The 12,749-nt window shown below is 38.8% G+C and overlaps 1 protein-coding gene and 1 long non-coding RNA gene across 3 annotated transcripts in view; one reads left to right on the top strand and one right to left on the bottom strand.

Moving 5' to 3' along the window:
* Positions 1-12,749, bottom strand: part of GUCY2C (guanylate cyclase 2C) — a 72,472-nt gene that overhangs the window by 50,742 nt on the left and 8,981 nt on the right. For both annotated transcript variants that reach the window (XM_077870996.1, XM_077870995.1), the window contains exons 4-8: positions 10,573-10,788; positions 9,909-10,030; positions 8,184-8,280; positions 5,307-5,424; positions 3,445-3,580 (exon numbers count right to left, since the gene is read on the bottom strand). In XM_077870996.1, coding sequence (XP_077727122.1) covers positions 3,445-3,580; positions 5,307-5,424; positions 8,184-8,280; positions 9,909-10,030; positions 10,573-10,788 — 689 coding nt within the window. The remainder of the gene's footprint in view (positions 1-3,444; positions 3,581-5,306; positions 5,425-8,183; positions 8,281-9,908; positions 10,031-10,572; positions 10,789-12,749) is intronic.
* Positions 1-12,749, top strand: part of LOC144297187 (uncharacterized) — a 68,272-nt gene that overhangs the window by 52,108 nt on the left and 3,415 nt on the right. The window contains exons 7-8 of the long non-coding RNA XR_013364266.1: positions 9,721-9,804; positions 9,938-10,026. This is a non-coding gene — a long non-coding RNA (uncharacterized LOC144297187). The remainder of the gene's footprint in view (positions 1-9,720; positions 9,805-9,937; positions 10,027-12,749) is intronic.

Genomic DNA, 12,749 nt, shown 5'->3' with positions numbered 1-12,749 from the left:
TAGGGGTAAAAAGTAGAGGAAATAGAGTCAATGTATAATCAAAGGTGTAGGGAATATAGTCAATGGTACTACAATAGGATTGTATGGTGACAGTTGGTAAGTATACTCACGGCAAGCACAGAATAAAATACAGACTTGTGGAATCACTCTGTTATATAGCTGAAACTCAGATAACATTGTGTGTCAACTATATTTCAATAAAAATACAATTCCATTTATGATAGCATCAGAAAGAATAAAATACTTAAGAATCGACTTAGCCAAGGTGAAAGACTTGTGCAGAAAAAACTATAAAACATTTCTGCAAGAAATTAGAGAAGATATAAATAAGTGGAAACCTCCCATGTTTATGTATTGGAAGACTTAATATCTTTAAGAAATCTGTATTACCCACACGGTCTATCTATTTAATGCAATTCCTGTCAAAATCTCAATGATTTTTTTTTGGAAGAAATAGGAAAAGTCATCTTGAAATTCAACTGAAATCTCAAAAAATCCTAAATAGCCAAGATAATCTTGAAAAAAGAAGAACAAAGCTGAAGGACTTACTTCTTAATTTCAAAACTTGGTACAAAGCTACAGTAATCAAAACAGTAACCAAAACATAAAGTCAGATATTTAAGCAAATGTAATAGAATAGGATGTCCAGAAATAAACCTGTACATATACAATCAAATGATTTTTCTAAAACTGACAAGACTATTCACTGGGGGAAAAGACAATCTTTAACAAATGGTACTGGAAAAATTGGATATCCACATAGCTCAAAATGCATCTATGACCGACCTAAATGTAAGGCCTAAAATTATAAAACTATAGAAGAAAACACAGAGCAAAAGCTTCATGACATTTGATTTGGCAGTGAATTCTTGGATATGATATTAAAGGTACAGGCAACCAAAGAAAAAAATTAGGCAAATTGGGCTTCATGAAGATTTAAAAACTATGTGCATGAAGACATTACCAACAGAATAAAAAGGTAACATGGAAAATAGGAGAAATATTTGCAAATCATATATCTGATTAGGCATTAATAGCCAGACAACCATTTTGAGTTTATCTTTGTGTATGGTGCAAGAGAGTGGTCTAGTTTCATTCTTCTGCATGTTGATGTCCAATTTTCCCAGCACCATTTATTGAAGAGACTGTCTTTCTTCCAATGGATAGTCTTTCCTCCTTTATCGAATATTAGTTGCCCATAAAGTTCAGGGTCCATTTCTGGATTCTCTATTCTGTTCCACTGATCTATGTGTCTGTTTTTGTGCCAGTACCACACTGTCTTGATGACCACAGCTTTGTAGTACAACCTGAAATCTGGCATTGTGATGCCCCCAGATACGGTTTTCTTTTTTAAAATTCCCCTGGCTATTCGGGGTCTTTTCTGATTCCACACAAATCTTAAAATAATTTGTTCTAACTCTCTGAAGAAAGTCCATGGTATTTTGATAGGGATTGCATTAAACGTGTATATTGCCCTGGGTAACATTGACATTTTCACAATATTAATTCTGCCAATCCATGAGCATGGAATATTTTTCCATCTCTTTGTGTCTTCCTCAATTTCTTTCAGAAGTGTTCTATAGTTTTGAGGGTATAGATCCTTTACATCTTTGGTTAGGTTTATTCCTAGCAAAGATAAACTCAAAATGGATGAAAGATCTAAATGTGAGACAAGATTCCATCAAAATCCTAGAGAAGAACACAGGCAACACCCTTTTTGAACTCGGCCACAGTAACTTCTTGCAAGATACACCCACGAAGGCAAAAGAAACAAAAGCAAAAATGAACTATTGGGACTTCATCAAGATAAGAAGCTTTTGCACAGCAAAGGATACAGTCAACAAAACTCAAAGACAACCTACAGAATGGGAGAAGATATTTGCAAATGACATATCAGATAAAGGGCTAGTTTCCAAGATCTATAAAGAACTTATTAAACTCAACACCAAAGAAACAAACAATCCAATCATGAAATGGGCAAAAGACATGAAGAGAAATCTCACAGAGGAAGACATAGACATGGCCAACATGCATATGAGAAAATGCTCTGCATCACTTGCCATCAGGGAAATACAAATCAAAACCACAATGAGATACCACCTCACACCGGTGAGAATGGGGCAAATTAACAAGGCAGGAAACAACAAATGTTGGAGGGGATGCGGAGAAAAGGGAACCCTTTTACACTGTTGGTGGGAATGTGAACTGGTGCAGCCACTCTGGAAAACTGTGTGGAGGTTCCTCAAACAGTTAAAAATAGACCTGCCCTACGACCCAGCAATTGCACTATTGGGGATTTACCCCAAAGATACAGATGCAGTGAAACGCCGGGACACCTGCACCCCAATGTTTATAGCAGCAATGGCCACGATAGCCAAACTGTGGAAGGAGCCTCGGTGTCCAACGAAAGATGAATGGATAAAGAAGATGTGGTTTATGTATACAATGGAATATTACTCAGCTATTAGAAATGACAAATACCTACCATTTGCTTCAACGTGGATGGAACTGGAGGGTATTATGCTGAGTGAAGTAAGTCAGTCGGAGAAGGACAAACATTATATGTTCTCATTCATTTGGGGAATATAAATAATAGTGAAAGGGAATATAAGGGAAGGGAGAAGAAATGTGTGGGAAATATCAGAAAGGGAGACATAACGTAAAGACTGCTAACTCTGGGAAACGAACTAGGGGTGGTAGAAGGGGAGGAGGGCGGGGGGTGGGAGTGAATGGGTGACGGGCACTGGGGGTTATTCTGTATGTTAGTAAATTGAACACCAATAAAAAATTTAAAAAAAATAGCCAGACAAGAAAACCAAACAGTTTGAAAAGGGGCAAGGGACTGAAGAGATATTCTCTAAAGAACATATACCAATGCCTATAAATACATGAAAAGATGCTTCATATTGCTAATCATTAGGGAAATGTAAATCAAAATTACAATAAGATACCAAACTTCCCAGTCAGGAATATGTATTGGGAACTTTGGGATGATATTGTTATGAGAGGTTTGGTTGTGTGAGAGGTAACACAGGGTCCCAGGTCCCTAAAGGATAGGATGGAGATATGGAAGTACCAAAATCAAATGGCAGAGAGTTCTCTTCTTGCTAGTCTCCAAGCACAGTCAGGACATCACTGCCCAAAACACCCTGTGATGAGCTTGTTCATAAGTACAAAGCCCAAGCCATATGCTCTTTCTTTGGTATCAAAAGATTCTGAAATCCTAAAGCATAAACTAGGATACTGATATTGATAATAGTAACCCCCAAACTTAGGCAATAGCATTTGCCTTCAAATAAGTTCAAAGATAACTAGCTGTTCATCTATCTATTGCCAAACCCCCTCTTTGTTTCCCAAAGTCTATCCGCGAAGCCTGAATTTCTTCAGCTTTCTGTAGAAAGTGTTAAGTTTTGTTGCTGTTGTTTGCTCCTAGGAAACCAGTACCTTCAAAAGTGAGGTTCCTGAAGCCCTGAGCAAATTTGGGGGTGGTAATAGCTTCTCCGTTTTCAAGAAATGTCTTCAGCATGTGTCCAAAGAGCAAGACTCCATTCAAGTAGGCAAGAGCAAAGTTATTCTTTGCCTGAATGAGAAAGAAAAACTTTAAAATGAATTCCCACAAAGCGATTCTGGTTTTGAATCTGGAGCAAAACATTCTTGGGGTCAGCAGAGTAGCTGGAAAGGTAAAGGGATAGTAAGGAGAAGTATGGTTTTTTTTTTTTTTAATTTTATTTATTCATGAGAGACACAGAGAGAGAGAGGCAGAGACACAGGCAGAGGGAGGGGCAGGCTCCATGCAGGGAGCCCGATGTGGGACTCCAGGATCACACCCTGGGCTGAAGGCAGGCACTAAACCTCTAAATCACCCAGGGATCCCCCTAGGGATTAAAGAAGCCCTTTGGAAAATACGTCCTTGAGCCAGGGGTCTTTTATTAACCTGGTATCAAAATTCTGCCTTTCCTTCGGAATCAATAAACCTGGAACACTGCCTTTAGGAAAGGAACTAAAAGCAATTATATCTTCTTCTCAGGATGGCAAAATCTATCATTTCAACTAGGAAGAACAGCATGCAGCATTTTCACAATTCTTGGGTGCTTTTATATAGAAAAAGATGTTGCTTATAGTTTAATGTGTTCACAAAGAATAAAAGAGAACAACAGTAAAAATACTCTCTGCCCCTCAGCACCCTGAATGGTCCAGGGACAGATTTGATTGGGTGGTACAATTAAACTTGCTTTGAAGACAGTTTTCGACAGTTGCATGGTGGTCTTCACAGAGTTGGGACTGTATTAAAAGTCTTATGCCCCCTGAGACCAAGTAAATTCTGTCAACTTGGGCATTTTGTACTTCCTACCTGTGAAGAGTCATACTTCTGCCAAAGCCTAGAAGCTGTGTAAATGATATCTGAATATTACACCCAGAAGTATATTTGCTAGAAATATATATAAAAAGAAAATGCCTCTCATTGGCTTCAGTGTCTTTTGGAGGGTTTAGAACTGCTAACCTAGGAAAAAACTGTGATACTTCCCAAGGCACCCAACTTCCCTTATAGCTCTTTGGATCTGGCAGGTGGCTTGCCATCCCAAGTTTGTTCAGGGTCCTCAGTACTGCTCTTTTCCTCCTCTTCCCAGGAGGGAACTGCTCTCAACTAACTCTGAGGACAGAATACATCTGATGAATTTAGTCACAGTAAGGTGCGGGACTGACAAGGCCCAATATGCTATAGAGTCGGGGGCCCCTGCATTATAACAAGGTGGCCATGATTTAATGTCCAATTATAGGTTCTTTTTTTCTGGGATAAATGCTAAACTAGATGAGATGCTGGGTAAGAGGAATAAAGCAGGACTCTCTTAGACAAATTTAAACAATGGTCAACTTAATTATAATAGAAGACAATATCTTAACCTAGAAATCTATATCTCTAAAGGTAGAATTTTGATATCAGTGACAGCAGAAAGTTGCTTTAGGATGTAGGAAACTCCACTTTTTTTTTTTTTACATTGTTTAGTTTCAACTTCCCCAAATTAGCAGGGCTTCTTCCTATCTTCCCACATTGTCACTTCCATTCCAGTGTAAGAGTGTGCATTGTTGTGTTGGTGTAGAGCCCAGCAGAGTGACCTCTAGTACGAGTTTAAGTATCAGTAATCTTCCTATTGCACAGAGTTTATCTCAGTTTACATTTGTTAAGTGAATGGGAGTAAAACAAACAAACAAACAAAAAACAATTGCTACTTGAGAATTTGGGTCTTGCATAGGATGATAATATCTTACCCTTAATAAAGGAAAGAGAACATACTCATGAAACTAACCTGTGGTGTGCCTTTGGAGAAAGAGCTGTTGGAGATGGAATACTCAGGAGGCAAGGTGAGGACAAGGACATTTTTCATATAGTCAGGGGCTGTGACATTGTCCACGAAGTAGTCGTTACTGTAATAAAAACCACAAGTTCCTAGTGAAATTAGGTTCTTCTAAAAATCATATGGAGCTTCTACAAATCCCACAAGCTACAATGCCAGCCTTGAAATAGTTATAAACATTTTTTTCCAAAACCTGTAAAACTTTCTACTTTCCCAGATAGGTTTATTGTCTTCTAATATGCTAAGTTGAGTAAGAGGGCTGTGGTTTACACCCACAAGTGGACAGGAAGATCAAAACACAGATACGTCTTTGAGGAAGGTTTTTTTTTTTTAAAGACTTTATTATCTCTTTTTGAGGGGGGGAGGGAGGGCGAGCACAAGCTGGGGGAGGGGGCCGAGGGAGAGGGAGAAGTAAGCTCCCCTGCTGAGCAGAAAGCCTGATGATGCAAGGCTCAATCCCAGAACTCTGGGATCATGACTTGAACCAAAGGCAGATGCTTAACTGACAGAGCCACCTAGGTGCCCTAAGAGGGAGGTTTTTTTTTTTGTTTTTTTTTGTTTTTGTTTTTGTTTTTGTTTTTGTTTTTGTTTTTGTTTTTGTTTTTTTTGCAGCTGGACATGTGAGCTAGTGCTCGCTTTCAGGGCTTACTGATCTTTGGTTTATATATGGAAACTTTCTTTTCTTTAGGTGTTCATAATAGTTTAGATATATTGGGATAGGATACAGAGGAATTTGATAAATTAAATTTATGGCGAAACATAAGTATGAAGAGACTAAACATTTTCTCTAACACTGTAAGCTCCTTGACTTTAGTGTATTGATCTCATATCCTCAACTCCTCGGGGATAGTAGGTCTATTTTAAATCCTCAAAACTGTCTAAGGTTGTGCTGCAAATCATATAGTTTCCAAGCTTCCAGATCATTTGAGTGTTTTAATATGCAAAGAATCTAACATGTTTGAACTGTTATAACTAGGTTAGCCATAATTTACTATTCAAACAGTAGGTGAACACATCTATGCACCGAGGACTAGACTGAGTATTTTTCTTATAGTATCATACCTAATCCTAAAAGTACTCCTATGAAGTAGGCATCTTTATTCTCATTTTACAAAAGAGAAGTTTTAATTTCAAGATTCTAAGTAATATCCAAAAGTCAAATAAACCAGAAGTGTCAGAATTACAATTTGAAAGCCACTTAGTATCAGCTTTCAAATAAATCTCATGATCTTCCCACAACATGGCCAGGTGTCCTTTGAGTACAGTGACAAAGGAATGCCAACACTTTGGCAGGTGGTTGAGGATTTGCTAAAAGTAAGATTACACCAACCTGGCTACATTGAGGACTCCTTCCAGAGGGCAAAGCAACTATTGAAAGTGGCTGTCAATGTGGTTGTAGGAAGGAACTATTGATAGCTTTGTCTTCTTTCCTGTATTTTGAAGCTAAAAAGCTATTGATTGATTGGATTACCTTAACGAACAACTAGTAGTCAAATAGACCTGCAGTTCCTATGTTTCATTCCTCTTAACACTATGACAAGTACGTATAGTATGGGTGAAGTGACTAGGTAAATATGGGAAATATGTAGTACATTAACAGTATCCAGTCTGAGTAGAGACTGGTATAATGATTAATGATGCAATCAGATAAGTGAGGTCATATGATCTAGCCAATGGGGCAAGGGGCACAGGTGCACCAGTGACACTTTCTATAAGTTCAATCTGACTCAAATACCATCTTGACACAGTTTGTAGGGTCTCCAATCATATTAGAAGATGAGTGGTAAAATATAACACTGTATGTTAATTACATTCCAATTTTTTAAAAAAGATTTTATTTATTTACTCATGAGAGACACAGAAATAGAGAGAGGCAGAGACACAGACAGAGGAGAAGCAGGCTCCATGCAGGGAGCCCGATGTGGGACTCGAGCCCAGGACTCCAGGATCATGCCCCAGGCGGAAGGCAGGCACAAAACCGCTGAGCCACCCAGGGATCCCCGAGGAATGCAGCCCTGGAATTACCTTTATTTTATTTTATGATTTTATTTATTTATTCATGAGAGACACAGAGAACAAGAGAGGCAGAGACACAGGCAGAGGGAGAAGCAGGCTCCTTGCAGGGAGACTGACGTGGGGCTCGATCCTGGGTCTCCAGGATCATGCCCTGGGCTGAAGGCAGTGCTAAACCACTGAGCCAACCGGGCTGCCCTTAAAAAATTAAAAATAAATATTGAAATATAAGGAAAGGAAGATGGTTTGTATTCTCCAGAATTTTCTCTCTCTAGCTCTAGAGAATTACAGAGGATAAAATCACTACTGTGACTGGATCACAGAAGGCAGAAAAGCAAACTCATGTAACTGAAACTTTCTTCTTTACCAAAGGTGGCAAAGGAAAAATAATCTAGGATCAAAGGCCATTAGCAATAGAAGGCACAGATAAGGCCCACGTTCTCAAAAATAATGTTTTTGGGTTATTGGTTGATTTACCACTGCCTGGAAAAATATCTTAAAATCAGGCTGGAGACGAGGATCTCTGTAGATGAGTAGACATATGGGGTTAATGGGTCATAAATCTTCTGTTTTAGACATGATAATGACGTCAAAGATATGCATGTCTGCTAAGGCCACAGTTAATTAAATGAAAATGAGGGCATGATGAAAGAATAAAACATTCATTAAAATGTTATCATATTTTAATGACTGAACCCCATTCAAGTCTTTGCAAAGCAAGAGAAAAGAGAATGCATCTTTTGGAAATCCTGGGAATCTTTCCTTTCTGAAAAGAGAAGAGTTCTTTCCAATATTACTTTCCAATATTATACCTACTTGAATAGATCCACTAGAATAATCACAATGTCTTCAGCCACTGCCCGGTCTCCCTTGAGGGAGTTGATGGTGCTTGGTGTACCACACGTAACAATCACTGGAGGAGAGAGGGTAAGATAAGGACGGAAATACACAACAGTCTATATACAAACAGTAGGTCCATGATACATTTATGTTTTAAGATTAGCACCAATTCATCAATTACTGTCTTTTGCTTTTTTTGTTTGTTTGTTTGTTTGTTCGTTCGTTACAGGTGTAGTGTCAGAGTAAAATTGTATGAGATTTTAAAATCCTCTGGTCCATTCCCTTAATTTCATTGATTTAAGGAGACTGGAAGCCAAGATGTCAAAAGGTTAAAAAACAAGTAGATGGCAGAGTTCTTATTTTCAACTTTATGAATCAATTCAGTGTTTATTCTCTTTTACCAGATTGGAGTAGTTATGAAAACTGTTTTCATTGATAAGTGATCTGCACCTCACCAATTGTAAAGTGGTTGAAAAAGATATAGTCAAGGAAATCTGAGAATTTATGTAGTGCTCCTAAGCAACTTCCCTTGAGCTTTGTTTGTAGCTTTTTTTTTAAAAGATTTTATTTATGTATTCACGAGAGAGAGAGAGAGAGAGAGAGAGAGAGGCAGAGACACAGGCAGAAGAAGAAGCAGGCTCCATGCAGGGAGCCCGATGTGGGACTTGATCCTGGGACTCAGGATCACGCCCTGGGCCAAAGGCAGGCACTGAGCCACCCAGGGATCCCCTGTTTATAGCTTTTTAACTCAGAATTCAGTCTTAGGGATTTCAGTGGCAGAGTCCAATGTCATTCTGTGAGCTTTACTCCTCTTTGCCACCAGATTTCCCAAATGCATGACTATGAGAAAGTGGAGCTGGGGGACATTTCATTGCATCTTTTTATATACTATTTGTTCAATTGAATTGTAAACACCTTAGGGACATGAATACTTCTTTTAAGGGATATTTATACTCCCCCCCCACACACATCTTGGCAATGTTTCGTACGTGGAAGTTTCTTAGTATGACAAATGCTTAATAATGCCAGCAGGTGATGATTTGAGTGATACTAGGAATTCCTAGTGAGCAAGCATCTTCCCTTTGTAGGAAAGGTCCACAAGTTATTCCTTTGCTCCTGATATATCTTATTTGTAAAGAGAACTATTGGAAAATGAAACGAATCACGTCATAACTTAGCAAGGATGATTTTATCCCATACTTGACCTGTTAGCTGAGAGATCACTGGTCATGTGAGATACGGGGACAGATGAAAGTGAGATGGTCTGCTAACCTTGTAATTTTAATTGAAGTCAGATATCAGTAAATAGATCCTCTTGGTCATCACAGGCCCAGGGTTCAGAATGTGTGAAGATTAGTCATAAATCCAATAATAGATGCACTGAGATCAACTTAAAAAGCAGTTTATCAATGGTGAGTCATATCATTTTGGTTTATAAAAGCTAGGTTTTCGTCATTACTTTTATGATGTTTAATGTGTTTATTCAACACTATCTTTCTCCTTTCTCTGATAGGATAGAGTTTTAATCAATAAGAGGAATAATATGATGGAGTTGCATGCAACTCTGCATCTCCGCGAGTGAACAAGATATATGGAGGTAATGAGGAGAGCTTTGTGGTAATAGATCTGTCAAAACAACTCATAAAAATGTGGTAGTTGTAAGGAAGAAATTGACAAAAAATTATTTCCATGTCTTCTTACCATTGCTTTTCCTATTCTGGTTCATTAAGATATCCTGAAATTGGTCATCTCGCCTCAACATTTCCTTGAAGCTAAGTTCCTGAGAAAAATAGGAGACTCCAGCCTCCAGAGCATTGAGGTACCTAAAGAAGATAAAAGAGAAACTCTAAGAAACCAGCTTAGTTTCTTCATGGCCTTCCATATTGTTTGCTCATTGCTTACAGATCTGTCTTGGAACTTGTTCATCTAAGATTCATTTCCACTATCAACACAACAGATGGTTCACACCATGGTATCAATAGTCTGGATGGTGGATATCTAGTTTAGTAAAAGTATAGAAGTTTTAGGGAATCTTCGTGTATATAAACAAATGGTAGACATTTGTCAGGTACCTTATAATGGTTTCCTGCTATTAGCAGAAGGAAGGCTGCTCTGTCTATAAACTTCATTATCACAGATAAGTTGAAACCTTTGAGTCTATAGTACAAAAACTCAGAGTTGACAGGAATATTTTATTTACTGGGTGAAATGGAGTATTGTGCTTTCTAAGTTCACCCCAAAGTTTCTAGGAAGAGGTCTTAGGGTTGATTCTTGCATTTCCCTAAATGTGGTACCATTACTCTTTTGCATACTTGGGTGGAGAGTTCATGGCCAGTGCTAGAAGCATATAAGTGGTCCTGCTTACCAGAAACAGTCCTCAGACTCGGTGCTATTCTTGAAAACATATGCAGTTTTCCAGGAATAATCTTTGAATGGCAAATTATTGGCCTTCCAAAAGTCAACCAAGAAGTACATCAGCTTCCTAGCTGGAGACATCAGCCTGGTTAAAGTCTCTTTGTAGTCACATGACAATCCAAAACTCCCAGCTGAAATCATGGGATAGTTCAAGTCTGTGTCAAGGCTAACCATAAGATGAGAAAGAAACCAATGTCAGGATTAACTTAAGTAGAACAAATATGATTCCTCTTTAACCTGTTTCCGCCTGTGGTTGGTTATAAATGGTAAGAATGAAATAGGGTCCTTCAAGTGGGTTTCTAACTTAAATAGGTGTCCCTCCCACACAGGGAAATTTTAGAACAACATTTATTGAGCATATGTTAAGCTTTAAGATACTCTGGGTATTTTCATGTTTATGTGGTGGTGTGGTTCCTTTGATTTATCCTAAAATGAATTGTCATAACATGTAGGCTGGGACATATGCCTTTGGGGGAGTAGGGCTAAGAGAACAGACGATGGCCCCCACAACTACCATAGATGTCAGGGAGCCTGAAAGATATCCTCCATACTTTTCCATCTTTGCATTGCCTTACTTCTGGCTCTTCTACGGATTACTTTAAGATACACATCACCTGATAATTTTACAGTTTTCCTTCCCCGTTTAACACATGAATCTTCTTGTGGTTCCTGAAACATGTCAACTTTCTTCTCTATTAGGGCCTGGACATAAGCCAGAAATGCTGTTCCCCTTGCCTCTTTGCCTGGCTGAATCTTACTGATCCATTGAGTCCTGAATTAAATATCTCTTTATCCTTCAGAACTTTTCCTTGATTCCTGAAGTGGGCATGTGTTTCCTATCTGTCTTTTCCACAAGACTGCAATCTCCATGAAGACAGAGGTCGTATTTGGCTTGTTCACCTCCGTATCTCCAGTCCTTGGAGTCATATGAAGACTTTTCATGTGCACTTGGTAAAGGAAGCAAAGCAACACATCCCTTCCATCTTGAGTACTGCACTGAAGGGTTTCACTAGGTGTTCTGCTTGCATCTCAGACTCCCTGTGTCCATGGTCAAATTTATTTTTTATTTTTTTCTCAAAACTGCTCCTATCCTTATTACCCTATTTATTTTAGTTATTTTTTTTGACTACTTTCCATCCCTCACTCCAACAGTTATCAAATGTTATTGATTCTACCCTTAAGTATCTTTAAAGGCTATCCCTCCTTTCCATGTCAACTGTTTATATGCTAGTTCAGCCCTCTTCTCTTCAGCCCCTCAATGACTTTCCCCACCTGTCTCTCCTGTGTGCTCAGCCTATCCTGTATACCGTTGGAACTTACTCTTCCCAAACTTGAGCTGCTTTGTATGGCACCTCCTTGCATAATCTTATTTGTTTCTGATACAAATCTAATTAAATACACTTCCCTCACTTGGAACTCATGACCTCTCAAATATAGCCCTACTTATTTTTTCTAGTTTTATCTCTATTATTCCCCTGCTCATCTCTTGCACACCAGTTAACTACTGATGTGCAAAAAATCTCTACACTTCTCTACTTCTTTGCTTTCACACATAATGCTCCCTCTGCCTGGTTGGGATGCTTATCCCTTCATTGCTACCCTTTAAAATTTCACCTGTTCTTTAACACTCAACTTATAGACTATCTATCTTCTCCTTGAAACTCTTCCCCTCTTGAGCTTCGCTCTACCAACAAGTTGGGGCTCCTTCCTTCTGAGCACCCCACATCATCCTGTGTTTCTTCAATGGAGGGTATCACGCTCTGCCTTGTACTGGTCCCAGTGCTCCCGTCACCTTCTCTATTTCATCAGGTAGAGGCTGTGTTTTACTTAATGATCTCCACTGCGACAAAGCCAAAATGTGTCTTTGCACATGGAAGGTCCTCAGAAATAGTGAATCAATTTTCCTACTTCTCCTTTCCTTCTGAGCACATTCTACAGCAAATCAATAAGTGGTCAGATAATATGACAATTGGGAATGAGCACAAGGAAGAGTAAGAGTCCGTATCTGCCCATACTTTGATATGGAAGATGAGCTGAGAAAGTGTTTCTGTGATGTGTCTGTGGCACATAGTGGGTCTGAACATCTGAGTGTGTTTGTAGAGCTGGTAGGAGGTGTCAGAAGCACAC

The sequence above is a fragment of the Canis aureus genome, chromosome 25 (assembly GCF_053574225.1).
Source record: "Canis aureus isolate CA01 chromosome 25, VMU_Caureus_v.1.0, whole genome shotgun sequence".
Classification (NCBI taxonomy): Eukaryota; Metazoa; Chordata; class Mammalia; order Carnivora; family Canidae; genus Canis; species Canis aureus.
Note: the sequence above shows the minus strand (reverse complement) of the source record. Positions and strands in the feature narration are given on the sequence as shown.